Source organism: Sinohyriopsis cumingii, chromosome 6 (genome assembly GCF_028554795.1).
Source record: "Sinohyriopsis cumingii isolate HCF-2022 chromosome 6, ASM2855479v2, whole genome shotgun sequence".
In the NCBI taxonomy this organism is placed as follows: domain Eukaryota; kingdom Metazoa; phylum Mollusca; class Bivalvia; order Unionida; family Unionidae; genus Sinohyriopsis; species Sinohyriopsis cumingii.
In genome coordinates this window covers 131,008,944-131,028,538 of record NC_142966.1, presented here as the reverse complement: position 1 = coordinate 131,028,538, position 19,595 = coordinate 131,008,944, and the positions used below count along the sequence as shown (strand labels likewise).

General features: G+C 33.0%; 1 protein-coding gene across 14 annotated transcripts in view; it reads right to left on the bottom strand.

Annotated features, from left to right (window-relative positions):
* Positions 1-19,595, bottom strand: part of LOC149797969 (uncharacterized) — a 146,803-nt gene that overhangs the window by 77,060 nt on the left and 50,148 nt on the right. For all 14 annotated transcript variants that reach the window (XR_016421926.1, XR_016421929.1, XR_016421930.1 and 11 more), the window contains exons 5-8: positions 17,324-18,827; positions 14,715-14,884; positions 10,241-10,394; positions 4,196-4,682 (exon numbers count right to left, since the gene is read on the bottom strand). Coding sequence is in view for 5 of the 14 variants with exons in the window: in XM_089963050.1 (XP_089819176.1) it covers positions 4,196-4,682; positions 10,241-10,394; positions 14,715-14,884; positions 17,324-18,827 (2,315 nt within the window). In the remaining 9 variants the exon portion in view is untranslated. The remainder of the gene's footprint in view (positions 1-4,195; positions 4,683-10,240; positions 10,395-14,714; positions 14,885-17,323; positions 18,828-19,595) is intronic.

The window sequence follows — 19,595 nt, the reverse complement described above, 5'->3', positions numbered from 1 at the left end:
CATTTTATTTTTTGTTGTTAAAGTTGTTAATCCACTTGTGGGGGTGGATGCTCTGCATCGAACACAATATAGATCCATATTATTTATTATATTTGTACAGCATGGATGTCATTGATTTCTCAGCGATACGAAAGCAAGAGTCAGTAAAACATCGTCCAGTGGTACCAAATTCTATGAGAGCAATTATCACAGGTCCATCTGGGTCTGGTAAAACGCAATTATTACTTAATCTGATAATGAGATGGCTTAAGTGGGATAAGTTATATTTAGTATCTCTGTCAGTTTATGATCAGAGATGTTACAATGTGCTTAAAGATTTTAATGAAACTGCAAAATTGTTGGACAAGGATGGTAATGATATTATTGATTTTATCACCGATATTGACGAATCCCCATCTGCAGATGACCTCCATGGATGTATTAATAATCTTGTAGTATACGATGATGTAATGTTGGACAAACAATCAAATCCAGCTCGGATATTTTCTCAAAGCAGACATAAAATTATTAATGTGATTTATATTACTCAGCGATATACACAAATACCTAAAATGATCAGAGATAACTGTAATATTTTAGTTGTGTTTAATGGAGATATGGACATGATTAAGTTCAAAAACTTCATTTCAAAAGCACAATCTACTCCACATGGATTTGTAACAATAAATAATCCTCGACCATGATATCGTATAGGTCTTGATAAAATCTTTCGTTGAGAGACTGATAAAATAATGATTTAATTACTCAAACATTACAGCAGAAGAGAGGGTGCAACCACAAATGAGTGTCATGGTGGGTAAACAAAAAAACCCCCCACAAATTTTCAAAAACACAAATGACAAAGACCGAGTAACAAAATAGACTAACCCAGTTAGAGAAACTCTGCTTTTGTAAGAGGTTTGAGTTTAACATTATTGACTTTTTATTTTCATTTTTGTAGAAAGCTTTATTTTTAAAAAATGAACCTTCTGGCAAGTGGTCTGTTCACCCTCTCTACTGATGTATTACAAGAATTGCAGCTGTCTCAACCAATGTTCTTGAAAACTTAAAGGTAAGAACATTTTCTTTAGGTTTTGTACTGTTTGAAATTTAAATCAGTATTCACAGTACACCATTCTGACAAGCTGGCCCTCATTTTTGTTCAGGAGTATGGGAAAACGAATCTTACACTTAAGTGTCAGAGAGGAAATCCCACTGATGGGGCCAACATTTTGTATAAGGTTCTCAGCAAAAACTTCTGATGCAAACTTCAGATTCTTTCATGAAATTTTCCTTTCCTACATTGATGCCTATGAAAGATTCTATTAATCCCAAATGAGTGTACTTATTGACAATATACATGAAATCATTATGTTCATAATGTCATAAATGTCTGAAAATATTAAAAGCTGTTTAAGTTTTGAAAAGATATATTGTACCAGCTTTGCAGTATCAATATTTGTTTTCACAAATTATTATTGCAAACTAAATGTTTCATGCTCTTTCTAATGATGGATCTTTTTTTGAAGAATACTCTGTAAAGATTTATGTTATATGCCGTTCTGATCTTTGAGGATAAAAATGAGAGAAAAATTATCTCTCATATGCATTAATGTTGGATAAGTGAATTCTACCCTCAGTATCAGAGTTTACTGACAATTGACCAAGTCATGCTCCTTTCTACAAAGCCATGTTCCTTTCTACAAAGTCATGTTCCTTTCTACAAAGTCATGTTCTTTTCTACAAAGTCATGTTCCTTTCTACAAAGTCAGATATTAGGGTGGTATGGCTTATACTATGATGGATCATATTCTCTCACTGCTATGTGTGTGATACTGTTTGCCATGCTAGAAAACCATATGGAATATGCATAATTCCCATAAGAGATATTCATGTCCCATATGATTGCACTCATGTTAACCTCTAATCTATAATTCCTGTCATAAACAAACGTTTTCTGTTCTTTTTAATGATGTAAAAGCTTTTTAAATACTTTGTATTTCCAAAACTATATCAATACTGATGATAAAACATCTTTTCTCCAACACAATTTCTAAGTAAGAAATGAGCGAAAAATTATCCATCATATGTTTTTGTGTGAAATATCGAAATCTCATCCAAGTGATCCAAATTTGTATGTAAAGCCTCATCTCTACCACAAAATCCTGATCATGGTTGGAAATACACCTTTCCTACACTAGTACACATGATGGATTGTATAGACATCACATGCTTCTCATACGTGGGCAATCTACTTCACAAATGTATAGGACTGAGTCTAATAACCTATAAAGTCATATTATGAAAGGCATAAAAGCATAAACTGTAGAGAAAAATATTGAACTGAATATAAAGACAAGTCAGCCATATCACAAAACTAAACTGGAACACAAATTACCATATATACTCACGTATAAGGTGACTAATTTAGGAAAAAATAAAGGCCTGGAAGAAGAAGGGTTGGCTTATCCATGGGCCAATGTCTAAATTTTAAAGTTTTCAAGATTTTTTTTGTTGACTACAATAATGGCTGTAAATCTTGGGACATGAAAAAAATAATTTTTTCCTTATCTTAAGATGTATATGTGTTAAAAAAATACATCCTCGGTGTTCCAACATTTACTAAACTGTTATAAACTACTATGATTGCTTTTTTATTATTTTGCATGTGCATATTTTCTGATTTGTCCAACATGAAATTAAATAAGGTAAAGACTTCATAATTCACGGGCCTGTTCAAGTTTACCTGGGAGACCAGGCTGTACAATAATGTACAGTACTTACACAGTGCAAATCGTGCCTGGTGTCACTTTCTTTGTTTATTCCCAAACATATTAGATGCAGATTTTGCTTTATTCATTTTTCTGATCAGATTGCATTCTTCCAGCTAACACTTCAGCTAGTTGGTAGTAGCTGTTTCATTTACATTGATCCATGTGCTCAGGAGATACTCTTTTTCAATGATATAAGCGATGCTACAAATTAAGGTAATCTTTATGAAAAGGGACACATGTACAATTGTGCAAGGCACAGTCAGCATAACTTTCACATGCTCATGAAAGAATGGTAAAAATAAAGGTTAAATTTCTGAATATAGATCAAATATGATCATCATCAATCTACTTTACTTTTGTGTTTTAGCTAACAAAATCATAACTTTGCACATAATGGAAGCTGGAAGTTTCAGCATCTCCTTTGTTTATAACTGGCAGATTTGTCTTTTATTTTCCAACATCAATACAGGCCAGTTAATTATTAAAACCCTGAAACTGGCTTATGTCAAGAGGGAATTTTAACCGGCAAGTATTCCAGTACTTGGATGTGTACTTGCCTTTTACTCCGTAATTTTAGCATGATTATTGTAGTTTTGTAAAACGGGGTGTAAGGTCGCTTACATCAAAGCAAACTACAACTCAATTTTTACAGTATTAGTATAATTTTTGAATCATTATTTCTGAAACTTCAATATTGTATTTTTGATTTATCATTAAAAATATAGTGCAGTGATGCCTGTGATTCGAATCCATGGGATGTACTTCATTCAGCAGGATGTACTTCATTCAGCATGTGTTCAAACTATAATGTACATGCAGTGGTGCCATTATGTAAATATGTTCACTAGCCTAATAGTGGGCATTGAATCAAACCCTATTGTTGTTCATTGTTGTCATAAAGGGATAATATTTTAATCAATTACGTATTTACAACTTCAAGGCAAAATAAAAACGTAATTACTGGTGCACTGACATAAAAATATCTACAGCCATGAAGCACACATAAACATTAGTTGGGTCAAAAAGGAGAGATAGTGCTAGATCAATCCGCGAATGCTCAATTCTTGTCATCATCTGATCAAGTTATAAACAAATCTGAATTACTGTAGGCAAAAACAATAAGAAAACAAGAAATTGACTTTTCAAACAAATTTATACCATTTCTATGTAATAATCATATATGCCAACCCCAAGAGAGTTATGTGGGTAATCTTTGCTAATGTAAGATTGCCTAAATAAATGCATTTTGAACTTACAGCATGCATCTTGTTATGTTGTCTTGGACTTTTGGGGTCGGCTTATACTCGGGTCATGCACTTTTTAATGTTTATATCTATTCATTTGGGGGATGGTAGACTTATATGCAAATGGGTTTATACACGAGTATTTACTGTATCATATATCCTTCCAAATGATTAATTTCCCAATGTTGGTCAACATACCTGTTCCTTTGTGATATCTCCTTGCTTCACAACAATAGAAACTGACCCAACTTTAATTTCCTTTATCATATCAGCAGTTTTGTCCTCTAGTCCTTCTAAAGTTATGCTTTTTTCAGATGCACGTTTATGCATGGCTCTAGGCAATGTCAGCAGTTCATCTGCATAGTTGAATATATGGTCCCGTCTCCTTAACTGTGGTGAATGTGGTCTCCTTTGATAATCCAGCGGTGCAAAGTCAATTGTTTTGTGCTTATCCCAAGACTCAAACCTTGGTTGTGGACATAGTTTGGACTCTACAGGGAGCCTGTATTCTTGCATTGGGCTCGTCTGGAAGAGATTTGGTACTGAGCCTACCCTTTTTAGCATTTGTCTTTCTTGACCACTCTGGACTCTGGATGGTGATTCAATTTTCTGCTTCAAGCAAAATTCTTGTGGCGAGTAATCTAGAAGTTTGGCATGGTCTGTAGCTGGAAAATCCACCTTCTTTCTGAAGGTATAGTTGAAATAAACACGCAACAAGTGAAAATTTTTAAATAAAAATAAAACTGACTTCTATATGATGCAAAATGGATGTTCACATATACAATGAAAACATTTAGTGGACACCTTCATACAACAGACACTTTCACATAGCAGAGGTCACTAAGCCTGAATTTCAAAAAAAATTCTGTAAGCAACTGTGATCAATCTTATATGTATACTTGTCTTGTCTTCCTGGTAACTGAATTATTATGCTACCTAACCCATCTATAATTAAACAGATGATGAGATCTCAGAAAACACTTGAAAGAGCTATGGATAGATTCATTTCCATTAGATCCACCATAGCTATATCTGCAATAATTAGTGGCAGCCAATGAAAATGGAGAATGCATAGAAAGACTACTTGAGGGGTATTCTCAAAACTGTTTTGTGACTGCAAATGCAAGGCCCTGCTTTCATAAAAGAGTTCAATTTACTCAACTCATATTTTTCTATCTCCATAAAATGTCATTACCAGTAAATGTATGAATAATTGTTTTAAAAATAGGCTAGACACAGCATTTATTCTTTAGTTTCCAAATGACGCCTGAAAAAATATGGTCAAGTATGTATTCAAATTTTAACAGTTTCTTGATGTGTGTTATTTGGATATTAATGTAACTTTTTAAAAGTTTTCAGTCATATTGTTGCAATGTCTGCAGTTTATAGTGATGTCCAGCACTGAGGCATCATGCTGCAAACATCTAGCATGATCTCCCACCCAGTCACATTATTCTGACACCAGGCTGACCAGTCCTAACACTAACCTCTTAATGCTCAGCATCTAGCGAGGCAGCTGTTAGTACCATTTTTATAAGTCTTTGGTATGACCGGACTGGTGTTCCAACCCATAACCTCCCACATCTGAGGTGAATGCTTGAACCATGAGTGCACCTGAACAGTCCAGCTTCTTGAAAGCTTGATCTGATGTGGTTAACTTTTCTAAGTGCGAACTACTCTTAACTTTTCTGAGTCTGAACTGCTTTTAAAATTCCAAAAATGTGTTTAACCCTTACAGTCCTTTTTAGAAGTGATATTAATTATGTTGTCATAAAAATTATCATAGTATGTCTAAATAAGATTTATAAATACTAGTCTGCATGATAATTCTAAAAAAAAATTAATATCAAACAAGATGATTCAATCTGGACATACATCATTTATTTATCAAAACCAAGTTTGCATTGTTGTTTTGTCCCAGGAACATAACTAAGAGTATCCAAATATAGGTCAGCATGATTAATCAGTCCAGCCATTGTCACCTTTCCAGCTTCATGGACCTACACTCATTGTATATGTACATAGTATGGTAAACATACAAGTTGTTCTTTACTTCTTTGATTATTTATCTGGCATTACTGATGGCAAAAGTAATGTGAGATAAACTTGTTGGTCTGACATTATGGTCTCTAAGGGATGCTACACAAGATGGAGGTCATCTCAAAGTCTGATAAACTTTCTATAGGTGCACTAAAAATGACACAACACATATCTGAGTACAAATTTATGACCTGAATATTCACAAAAAAATTTTTTTATTTGAATATTTACACAAAATTATTCTTATTTGAATATTCACCAAAAAATCTTTTTGAACAGTCACCATATTATTATTTGAACAGTCACCAAAAATTGTTCTTATCTGAATATTCATTAAAAATATTCGTATTTGAATATTCGCAAAACATATTTTTATTTGAATTTTCTCAAAAATATTCTTATTTGAATAGTCACTAAAAATATTCTTATTTGAATATTTGTTTCAGCACAACTTTGATAGTCATGGGTCTTGGTTATCTAATGATCAATGAATTGTGTGATATATGTTTGTACTATATATATATATATATATATATATATATATATATATATATATATATATATATATATATATATCAGACAATTAAGAGACACAGATAAACAGTCAAAACAGACAAATTGCTGTTCAAATTTAGTATCACACTAATTTTAATTTTGTACTCTATATCAGATAATTTATTAGGTTCATTATCTTTCTCTGTATTGACATTTGACTGGTCAACTAGCTCTCTGCCAATACCTATAATTGTCAATTAACTTTCATAGAATATATATTCCAACAGCCTTCGAACCAATCCAACCATTCAGTTGTTTGTGAGTGGCTTGGCTAATGTTAATCCTGTGACAGGTGACTTGACAGTTTCTGATTACAAAGATGCCTCACACCATGAGTGAATGCTTAAAAATGTGAGCTCTTTCATGCTGTTCTGCTGGATTAATTTATTTCCCTAAGTGACAATTAAGCAAACTGGGTCATTTTGATGGTGTTCAAACTGGATCATTTCTATGGTGTTCACTCTGGATTATTTCTATTGTGTTCACACTGGGTCATTTTTATTATGTTCATTTTGGGTCATTTCTAAGGTTTTCACAATGGGTCATTTCCATGGTACTCACAATGGGTCATTTCTATGCTGTTCACAAACTGGGTTATTTCTATGGTGCCCACTTTCATCATTTCCATAGTGTTCACATTCTGTCCTTTCTATTTTGATCACTCTAGGTCATTTATATAGTATAATCTCTATGGTATTCTATTTACTCCTGCTCATAATTAGACTTGAATCAGTATCCAAGCATGAACTTGGATGAAACAAGTCATGATCAAGCAATATTTCAAGTTCCAGAATAATGGCATGGGATTAACATTAAGTTAGCTGTTCACTCTGAATGGAAATGGATTTGATTGTGTTTCCATTGCGATAATAAAGTAAATAAATCAAACTTTCATTTTTTACAAAATCTTAATCACTTTCATGCATTTGTAAGCAATATTATGCTTTAGTGATTCAATGTAGATATGAGTATAAGCTGCAGAAGATTTAGAAGTAAACTTAATAGGAATCTTGTTCATTTATTTTGTAATTCTTTACTTGATTGAAGCCAGGAATCACCCTGAATGAATATGATTGGGAAACAGAAGGCTGACTGGAAAAATTATGGCCAACACTGGAAAAGTGATTAAAGCTATTTTCTTGGTTTGCAATGCAATCCACACAAACACATTTTATTCTTGGGTTCTTTTGTGTGCATCAGATATAATCAGCCATTTGTTTCTCATCTCCTTTACAATGACTACCTCATTTGATGCACAAATGACTTTTTCTCACCCATGCGACAGAGAAATCTACTTGTTTTGCTAACCTTACTTTTCCTGTCTCAGTCTAGTCATCTCAGACCAGTCGTCTCAGTCAAGGTGTCCATGTGCTCAGAACTACTTTTAAAAAAAGAAACCCTTGTTGTCTTTTGCTGTGCCTGACGTAGTTGTATTAAAATCAAACAACAACAACAAATATATAACAAAAACATAGTAACTTAAGTTAAATCCATCTTTGAGAACACACCATACAAAAACATTTCAGGAGAGACAAAGATAAACGCATATGATGTCGAGCTTTTTGGTATTATGCTTGTTCGTTCCACACAGCATGGTCAATTTTATCCTATATGCAGGCCTAGCTCAGTACATTTTTAAATCAGCGTCATTAAATGTAGCTAAAGCTACCTAACTAATTATAAATACTTCGTGTGAAACAAATTATATACTGTTAGCTACATTTAATGATGCTGACCTGAAAATGACTGTGCTACAGATAGGATAAAATTCTCAATGCTGTGTGAAATGAACAATATAACAGGAAACTCTAATCCATGCATACAGGCTATAAACCTATACACTTCATAGCCTCCCAACTCTCTTAACAACTACGGAAAACTTAGTAACAGCCAGAAAAGTGTTATATAAAACATGCTTTTTTCTAATTTTGTTAAGCATCTCCAATGTGCCCCGGTTGAATCAAAAATATACTTACATATTTAATGACAAATAATACACTTACCAGCCAGAAGGAATCATTTATCCATCAACACATTAAGCAAATTTCACTGTAGCACTTGCCATATTTCCAGGACAGAAAAATAAATGTTCCAGAGGCATAGCTATGATATTTTGCGCCCGGGGACGAACTATAAAATTGGCGCCCCAGCCCCCTCCCCGTTTAATCACATTTTTGAATATTACCCTTGTTTACTTATTATAATGTAACGTTGTAAGCCTCATTTTGGCGCCCCTGTACCTTGGCGCCCAGAGACATATGTACCCCCCTGCCCCCCCCCCCCCCCCCCCGCTACGCCTCTGAAATGTTCAAAGAATCTGTGAACTTGAAAGTTTAGCACATGGTTATCCACTATAGTCCGTTTTTGGAGGGTCCATTATACATGGGGGTAATTTTACTATCAATATTAAGGACAACACAAGTATGTCACACACAGTTTCACCTCCTCCAAATAAAAGAATAGTTATATACGATAGTGACACAGATCTCTAATTACCCATGACTAATCTAAAGAAAGATGTTACTCTTCGTTACAGCTTGTACTAAGTATACCTACAGTAGAGCTGAGCAGCCAATATCGTTTTATTATTTACAATATAACTTTTCAAAATTGGAACTGATGAAAATAAAACAGTTTCCTGTAAAAAATATTAATTATTTATTGTCAATTTCATATAGCATCCATATATTAAATGTGATAATACCTCATTATTATGCGACGTTTTATGTTGTTATTTTTCTTTGCTCACGTGTATAAACTGTGTACTTCAGATGCAACGATCAAACCACAGTCCTCATTAACATATTTATATTCATGTGCATCATGTAAACATTGTACGTGAACACCAGTACAGAATTCTTTTTACTTTAAAGGAAAATATTGGGTGAGAAAAATAATCTATGTTGGGGTTTGGACCAAGACAAGGAAATCCCAGTCGCGGGTTTATATTATGTCTCCCCACTCGGGCAAGCCTCGTGGGGAGACAAATAATATAAACCCTTGACTGAGATTTCCTTGTCTCGGTCCAAACCCCAACATAGATTCTTTATATCTACTCTACTAGGCACACAACAATTTTGTTGTACAATTCATATTGCCATACTTTAATAATCTAAATGTGTGAAATTATCAGAAGAGAAATTTCTCAACAATAGCTTACAAACATTAAAATATATCCGATAGAGTCAATACTTCAAAATAAGACCTTAAACTTTATGATTTCACCAATGATAGAGTTTTCATCTGAAGTAAGTGAGAGATCACCACAAATAACTTTATGTAACAAATATTCCATTACATAACATGTCCTTCCTTACCCTCCCTGTTACTCAAAAACACAACCCATCTACAACAGTCAATCCAAAACTAAAGCACAACCCAACCACAACTGATAAGCCAAAATTAAAGCACAACCCAGCTACAACTGATAGGCCAAAATCTGTGATAAGTATTTTCTAGTATGACTGTATACACAAACTTTGGTACAAAATATTAAACTGTCTCTGTAATAGAAAATGTAAGTTGGACCTTTCTTAATATTCCAGAAACCAAAGGGAAATATCCCATGTCAACAGGTATAATAAACCTATTATTTATTTACAGACATTCTGTGGGCATATCCGTTTGGTTGTAACTTATGTGTTTTACCTATCTCCTTTAGGTGCTGAGTGTTTGATGGATATTTTAGATTTACCAGCTGGCAAGGTTAGGTCAATATAACAATGATGACGCCCCTCAAAACTTTTGAGAAAGTCTTTCCCCCTTCTACACAGAGCTTCTACAACAAGTTGTAGCTCATCCTCTGAAAATACAATGATTTTCTTATATAAATAATAAAATCTGTGCAGACAATGCAATCAAACAACATTATTTTTCTGACAGCAATAAAAGCAGGTGACCTTGGAAAAGTTCTGATGTAAAAGATATTCTGTGCTAATATAAACAAACCTCCACAGTCAATGTTGATACAAGTTAAACTATACAGTATATGATAATACTATTTAAACTTCATGGTAAATGATATTACTCAAACCTCATGAAAAATGATGATACTACTTAAATTTACAGTAGATGATGATACTACTTAAACTACACAGTAAATGATGATACAACTTAAACTTCATGGTAAATGATGATACTACTTAAACTTCATGGTAAATGATTATACCACTTAAACTTCATGGCAAATGATGATACTACTTAAATTTACAGTAAATGATGATACTACTTCAATTTACAGTAAATGATGATACTACTTAAACTACACAGTAAATGATGATCCTACTTAAACTTATGGTAAATGATTATACCACTTAAACTTCATGGCAAATGATGATACTACTTAAATTTACAGTAAATGATGATACTACTTAAACTACACAGTAAATGATGATACCACTTAAACTATACAGTAACTAATGATACAACTTAAACTTCATGGTAAATGATGATACTACTTAAACTTCATGGTAAATGATTATACCACTTAAACTTCATGGCAAATGATGATACTACTTAAATTTACAGTAAATGATGATACTACTTCAATTTACAGTAAATGATGATACTACTTAAACTACACAGTAAATGATGATCCTACTTAAACTTCATGGTAAATGATTATACCACTTAAACTTCATGGCAAATGATGATACTACTTAAATTTACAGTAAATGATGATACTACTTCAATTTACAGTAAATGATGATACTACTTAAACTACACAGTAAATGATGATCCTACTTAAACTTCAAGTAAATGATTATACCACTTAAACTTCATGGTAAATGATTATACCACTTAAACTTCATGGCAAATGATGATACTACTTAAATTTACAGTAAATGATGATACTACTTCAATTTACAGTAAATGATGATACTACTTAAACTACACAGTAAATGATGATCCTACTTAAACTTCATGGTAAATGATTATACCACTTAAACTTCATGGCAAATGATGATACTACTTAAATTTACAGTAAATGATGATACTACTTCAATTTACAGTAAATGATGATACTACTTAAACTACACAGTAAATGATGATACCACTTAAACTATACAGTAACTAATGATACAACTTAAACTTCATGGTAAATGATGATACTACTTAAACTACACATTAAATGATGATACTACTTAAACTACACATTAAATGATGATACTACTTAAACTATACATTAAATGATGATACTACTTAAACTATACATTAAATGGTGATACTACTTAAACAATACAGTAACTGATGATACTATCAAAATTATACCTTAAATGAAGATTGATACTATTTAAACCACACAGTAAATGATGATCCTACTTAAACTTCATGGTAAATGATGATACTACTTAAACTGCATGGTAAATGATGATACCACTTAAACTTCACAGCAAATGATGATACTACTTAAACTATACATTAAATGGTGATACTACTTAAACAATACAGTAACTGATGATACTATCAAAACTATACCTTAAATGATGATACTATTTAAACCACACAGTAAATGATGATCCTACTTAAACTTCATAGTAAACGATGATACCACTTAAACTTTACGGTAAATGATGATACTACTGAAACTTCACGGTAAATGATGATACTACTTAAACTTCATGGTAAATGATGACACTACTTAAAGTACACAGGAAATGATGATATTACTGAAACTATACCGTAAATGATGATACCACTTAAACTGCATGGTAAAAGTTCATACTACATAAACTACATATTAAATGATGATACTAATTAAACTATACAGTAAATGATGATACTACTTAAACTATACATTAAATGATGATACTGCTTAAACTACACAGTAAATGATGATGCTACTTAAACTATACAGTAAATGATGATACAACTTAAACTATACAGTAAATGATGATACAACTTAAACTTCATGGTAAAAGTTGATACTACTTAAACTACACATTAAATGATGATTCTACTTAAACTTCACAGTAAGTGATGATACTACGTAAACTATACAGTAACTGATGATACTATCAAAACTATACATTAAATGATGATACTATTTAAACCACACAGTAAATGATGATACTACTTAAGCTTTATGGTAAATGATGATACTACTTAAACTTCATGGTAAATGATGATACTGCTTAAACTATAAGTAAATGCCGATACTTCTTAAAATACACAGGAAATGATGATATTACTTAAACTATCCATTAAATGGTGATACTACCTGAACTGAACAGCAAATTATGATACACTTAGACTTCACAGTAAATGATGATACTATTGAAACTTCACAATAAATGATGATACTATTGAAACTTCACAATAAATGATGATACTACTTAAACTATACAGTAAATATTGATACTACTTAAACTAAACAAAAATGATACTAATTAAACTATACAGCAAATTATGATACTACTTAGACTGCACAGTAAATGATGATACTACTTAGACTGCACAGTAAATGATGATACTACTTAAACAATACAGTAAATGATGATACTACTTAAACTACACATGAAATGATAATACTACTTAAACTACACATTAAATGATGATACTACTTAAACAATACAGTAAATGATGATACAACTTAAACTAATCACTAATAATTGATACTACTTAAACTATACATTAAATGATGATACTATTTAAACAATACAGTAAATAATGATACTACTTAAACTACACAGTAAATGATGATACTACTTAAACTTCATGGTAAATGATGATACTGCTTAAACTATAAGTAAATGCCAATACTTCTTAAAACTATACAGTAAATGATGACACTACTTAAAGTAAACAGTAAATGATGATATTACTTAAACTATACAGTAAATGATGATACTACTTAAACAATACAGTAAATGATGATACTACTTAAACTACACATGAAATGATAATACTACTTAAACAATACAGTAAATGATGATACTACTTAAACTACACAGTAAATGATGATACAACTTAAACTAATCACTAATAATTGATACTACTTAAACTATACATTAAATGATGATGCTATTTAAACAATACAGTAAATAATGATACTACTTAAACTACACAGTAAATGATGATACTACTTAAACTTCATGGTAAATGATGATACTGCTTAAACTATAAGTAAATGCCAATACTTCTTAAAACTATACAGTAAATGATGACACTACTTAAAGTAAACAGTAAATGATGATATTACTTAAACTATACAGTAAATGATGATACTACTTAAATTTCATGGCAAAAGTTGATACTACTTAAACTATGCATTAAACGACTATGCTACTTAAACTATATAGTAAATTATGATACTACTTCACAGGAAATGATGATACTACTTAAACTTCATGGTAAAGACTGATACTACCAGGACTTCATGGTAATTAATGTTGAAGCTACTTGAACTACATTAAAAGCAAATTCTACAATAGCAGAGATCTTTAAAAAACTGTTTTATATATCTTCAAAAGATTTTAACACAACAACCTGTCTCATTTTGTGATAATGAGCCCCAAAAAAGATAATGTGACAGGTTCAACTGACTCAGTGGTATCACTCAGGATGCTTGATTCTGTAGAATACTTGTGCAGAGTTTGGAAGCAATACCTGGCATAAAGCACAAATCTGGAATTAAGTTTGGTTTCTGATCTGGCAGGAAATTTTTCTATCCTTTGACATCATGTAATATCCTGTTTTCAAAGCCTTAGTTGTATGCATGTTATTATGATACATCCAGGGATAGCTGAAAATGGCTTCAATGTACCCTATAATTTAATAAACTGTAATTATAAAAACAAAAAATAATACACTTTTCTTCAATCTTAGTTCCCAGTCAAATCTTAATAACTTAGCAAAGAATATTATCAGATGATAAGCCTATGCTTGATGATAATCCCTTTTCCCCTTTTAAAAGTTTGGCAACAATACGCACTGTTGAAATATTTCTCCGATAGTCAGCCCACTCTGCCCCTGCTTTTGACATCTTTATTAAGCTCATTCGATGACTGCATGATGGTGGAAATGCAAAAATGCCACAATCTTTACTGTGACATATTTTTTTTAATGATCATACATGCCAGAGCAATACTGCACCACTCACATCTTAAATACCTCCCTTTACCTGAGCTACACAGGGTGTACAATTCCAATCTCTCATGCCAGATGCCTTTTAGAGCTGTTTTGAAAGCTTCTACTGCTGAATCAGAACCAAGGACCACCACCTCAATCTGGAACCTATCTGACCCACTCTGATGAGGCAACTCCTGCATTTTCAAGCTACCTCCTGAGTTCCTGAAAATTCATAATATGTCAGTAATGTGTGGCTGATGAATTATTCCTTGTACTGCTCATACACAGTTTGCTGTATGCAAACACTGATCAAATCAAGAGGTAAGAACATTGAGCCCAAAGATTTAAGCCCCAGCACATGTTTGCACACAGTAACCTGCAATGTACTTATGTTTAATATTCTTACATCAATTAATTACCAAATATCTTTAAAATGGCATTTCCTAAACACTTAATTTTGATGAGTCTGGCTGGAGTAAAACAAACTGGGGTGGTAAACCAAGTAAAACCAATTTATAATCGCTTGAAAAATTAGTCCAACCACAAACTGCAGAGACCCATATCTGCCATAGCATAATGCACCAGCATATCTGGGTCCGTGCAGTTTTTTTAGTAGTAATTAGTAGAACAAACAACATAGACCCAGAGGTCTCGCTAGGATTTTAAAACTAGGAGTCCAGGACTCCCATTTTGGTAACAATAGGAGTCCCACCATCAAAAGTTGCAGTCTCTTCTTTCCTACAGAATCAACACAGACGTGAGTGCATCTATTTTTAGATGGAGAGGTTTTCGTAATGTAATCACTCGCTTTAATATAGCTTCATTACGACAGTCCATAGACAGGATTGCAAATTTATGGTTTATTTATTTGTCTACGTCCTTGTCGTAATTTTAGGCAATGGTTAAATAGTATCTTATTTGCTGTTTTTTTCACGTATTTTCGCAAATACGTGTCAGGTCGGAAAAGAGATTAGACCTTAAAGCGCATCTCGCGAATTCCACAACATAGCATTGTCCCATACTTATCTGACCTACATAATTTGCATTTTAAAGTTAAATCTTTAATAAAATAATACCTTGGCTTTGCTTTCAATGATCCGTATATTTTTCTGAAAATATTTGCCCGATGAGTTACGAAAACAGACAATCTAATAAACTGGTACATCACAGACTTAACGAAGGCTGCAATTATTTCCCGTTAGGCCTACTGGTTCACTTATAGTTTCAAACTAATTTTATGACGAAATAGTGTACAAGAGGCAATTAATAATCACCGATTCTGATCTTAAAACACGTTTTTATCTTTTATCATTAAAGGATATCATGCAGGAAATTGATAGTTGCTACCTTACTCGGAAAAGGGTTAATGGTCAATCAGCTATCAAAACATACGCTTGTGAATGGGCAAGAATTTGCTTGTCAACTTAACTGATATCAAAACTAGGCCTAGCTACTGATGTATTGATGAATACATTTTGCTACAACACTAGAACTAACCGGGCTAAGGCGAGCTACATTTAAAAAAAAAGTATGGTCAGTCAGTGTACCTCTTAAATAGCTCTTGTTCGTCCATCAGAGGGATACTGAATTTTGTCAATCCAAGTCAGGACTTATTCCAAACACTAAGCTAGGCATCACACACTTTCTTACACTTTGCTACTGTCCTATCCGAACTATCAATTCTAGCAGCTTTAGCACTCTTCTGAATCTCGTTACAATCTTCGTAAGTTTGCCGTTTAACCCAAAAATACTTATCCAAATTTACAAATGGCATTTTGTCTAAGTCCCAACATGTCTTGACTCTGAGGTCACGTGCACTACTTATTCCGATACATTCGGAAATGAACACAATAACGAAAGCTAAAGTTGTTTATTTTATAAATGACCACATGTACATCTCTTGGTGTTTCCGACTCTGAATTCAATCACTATAAATATCAGTACATTTTCGCATCCGGCCGCCAGTCAAAGCCTTTGATCTTAACGCCCAGCTTTTGTATCATGTTCTTTTTGATGTACTCTTATAATGGCAACATGTATGTACATTAAAGGGTCTTTCAGTCAATGAATTCTGTCATTGTAAATATCAGCACAGCTAATTGATCAACACATTTTCACCACAAAGCAGGTGGCTGTAGCAGGACTGGCAAGTCTTTGAAATTTGCCACACACCTATAACATGCGTACAGAGGACTCCCGCCTCAAGGATTTTCTGCGTCCCAAATAAAAAATTGGCGTCCAAATACGCGTAATTAAGCGTTTCCGAGATCTCTGATAGACCCTTATTGGCAGACACATTATGCCATGGCAGATTAGAGTATCTTTGCTATTTGCAGCTTGACTTGACTTGAATACCAACTTGCTAGCCTAAACTGTTTTCTTTGATACAAAAATGGTTTACTGGCCACAACACTACCTGATACATGTCACTTTCTCAACAGCGGTTTTCATTGCACAGTAAATTATCTGAACAATATATATGTTTATCTTAATATAAACATTGAGTATTCTTTCACTTTTATTTTAATTATTGTTATTATCAACATTATAATTTTACTGCAACATGTACTCCTCTCTACTTTATAAAATGCTGCAAGAAAGAAGTATATGAAATATATAAGATATCTAACAAAATGGACCTTAAAGGCAAGAAGTTCTTACTTCACTTTGTCTCTTGCACCATCTGCCAATTCTGTCTTGAAGCATCGTGCTAGGGCACCATCCATTACCTGCTTGAAAGTGTTTGGTGGTTTCTTGTCCTTCAAAAATGCAATGATTTCATTCTGAGCTCGTTCAACTGCTCCTTTGTGGAGACCACCAATTTCCACCATCCTTGTGTCTTGCTGTATCTTGATTATGTTTACCTGCTCTATACCTTGTACTAAACGTGTCCACTCACTTCCAGTTAGTAGCTTATCTTGACCATCCATCAAACTAATAGTGGACTGAATCAAACTTTGCTCAATTAGGTCAAGACCATTCTTTGCTTGATGGTAATTCAAGGCATATGAATGTAAATGCTTGTCTTCTTTAATTAGAACAAATGCATATATTCGTTTGGATTTTAACATAACTCTGATCACATCCTTAGTTTTCTGCAAAACTAGTAGTTTCTGATGTAAGTCTGTTACACCTGATGAGGAAGTCACTTCATGCTTTCTTTCAAGGGTCGTGTACATCATCAACTGGGCTTTTTGAACATCAGATTTCTGTCCACTTAATCTTACCACTTCCTGCCTAGTATCAAATGTAACCGCGCAAGATGTACATTTCTTCTGAAAGCTATCTATTATCAAAAGCATAATATTTTCCAAGGTCATGGACACAGTTTGAGACTCATGCGCTGCATCCAATTTACTCTGACCCTCTAGGTCACAATGACTTTGTCTCACAGGAGGAACTGCAGATAACTGAGATATTTTTGCAGATGATCTTGACCTTTGATGATCAGAAGATTTTTCAACTTTTTTGTATTTTTTCTTTGTCTTTTCAGAATGATGTACATCTGGGACAGAAAAATATCTAGGGTGGGGACCACTGGAGTTTGAACAATCAGGAAAGGCTGAGAAAGGGGAAAGACTGTTAGTGAATATTTGTAGACCTCCTAATGAAGATTTCTGTTGATCGTTGTTGTAAGCCTGTGGTTGCCTGATATCTGGAATGGGTAATATATAAGAACCTGGCAAAGTCTGTGTCCTAAAACTATAGCCATTATTGTCAGAGCTCGATGAAGCAAACTGCAATTTTTCTGATGACTTGTGCGATGCTGAAGAGCCTTTCATAATCTCATCATCTGGGTTATTTGAAAATTTCATATAATTATCTGATCCACTGCCAGATTGTGATGAAGAGATTCTATCTTGAATTTTCTCTCGCCGTGATCCTCCCTCCCCACCTGCTGAATTACTCTGAAGGCCAGTTGCTTTTAAATCCGGACTAAGAGTTGCAGAAGATCCAATATTAAGTGGTTTGGTAGATGTGGGTACTGCTGATTTTGGGGTGGTGATTCCTGTGAGCTTGTTGGCCATGTTAGACCTGACAGCTCTTATGTTTCTTTCTTGTATGGTATCAAAAACTGGATCATGAAAGGTGGAGTAATAGGGCTCTACTGCAAACGTAACACCAGCAGTCTGATGGTCTATCTTATTAACGATCTTCGTAAAAACTACGTGGAAAAAGGTAAAAAAAATCATGCTTGTAATTTTCGTCTCTCAGAGTGGAATTGACAATAGAAAATAGAACATAAAATACTTGACTGTATGTTATTTTGTGTATAATTTTTATTATTTAAAACTTTTACCTCAAGAACAAAATTTAGATTTATTAATTCAGAAAATATTCGCTATATACAATGTTAAAACATAAAAACATATTTATGATTTCTATGACTTGTCGTTGTACACAAAATTAGGGTATGAAAAAGTATAGTCAATACAAAGTTTCATCCATTCAAATTGCAATTAAAACTATACAACTATAACTCTGTAAAAATAACCATAATTGTGTTTCTAAAATCTATGTGCAGAACAAGCAATATGTTTCGGCGCAAAATTTTCACAATTTAATCCATCTGAAAATTTACTCTAATGCCATGAAAATCTAAACAGGTCATCTTCATATGTATACAAAATGCATATCGAAATTCATCTTGCTACCTCTTATGATTTTTGCTTAAACCTGCTAACAAGAATTGTGTCAAAAAAGTACAAGTCCCCAAAAAGTAAAAAAAGACTTAAAATATTGAAAAATCTAAACAAGTCATATATTTATGACTATCATCTATGTAAAATTTCTGTCTCTAAATTTAAAAGCTTTTGGAATAGTATGCTAAAATGGAATTGCAATGTATGCACATATGTATGGATATGCAGACATAGAGACAGACAGCAAAGCAATATGTTCCCTTTGTGCTACTGTATTGACGACTAAAGAA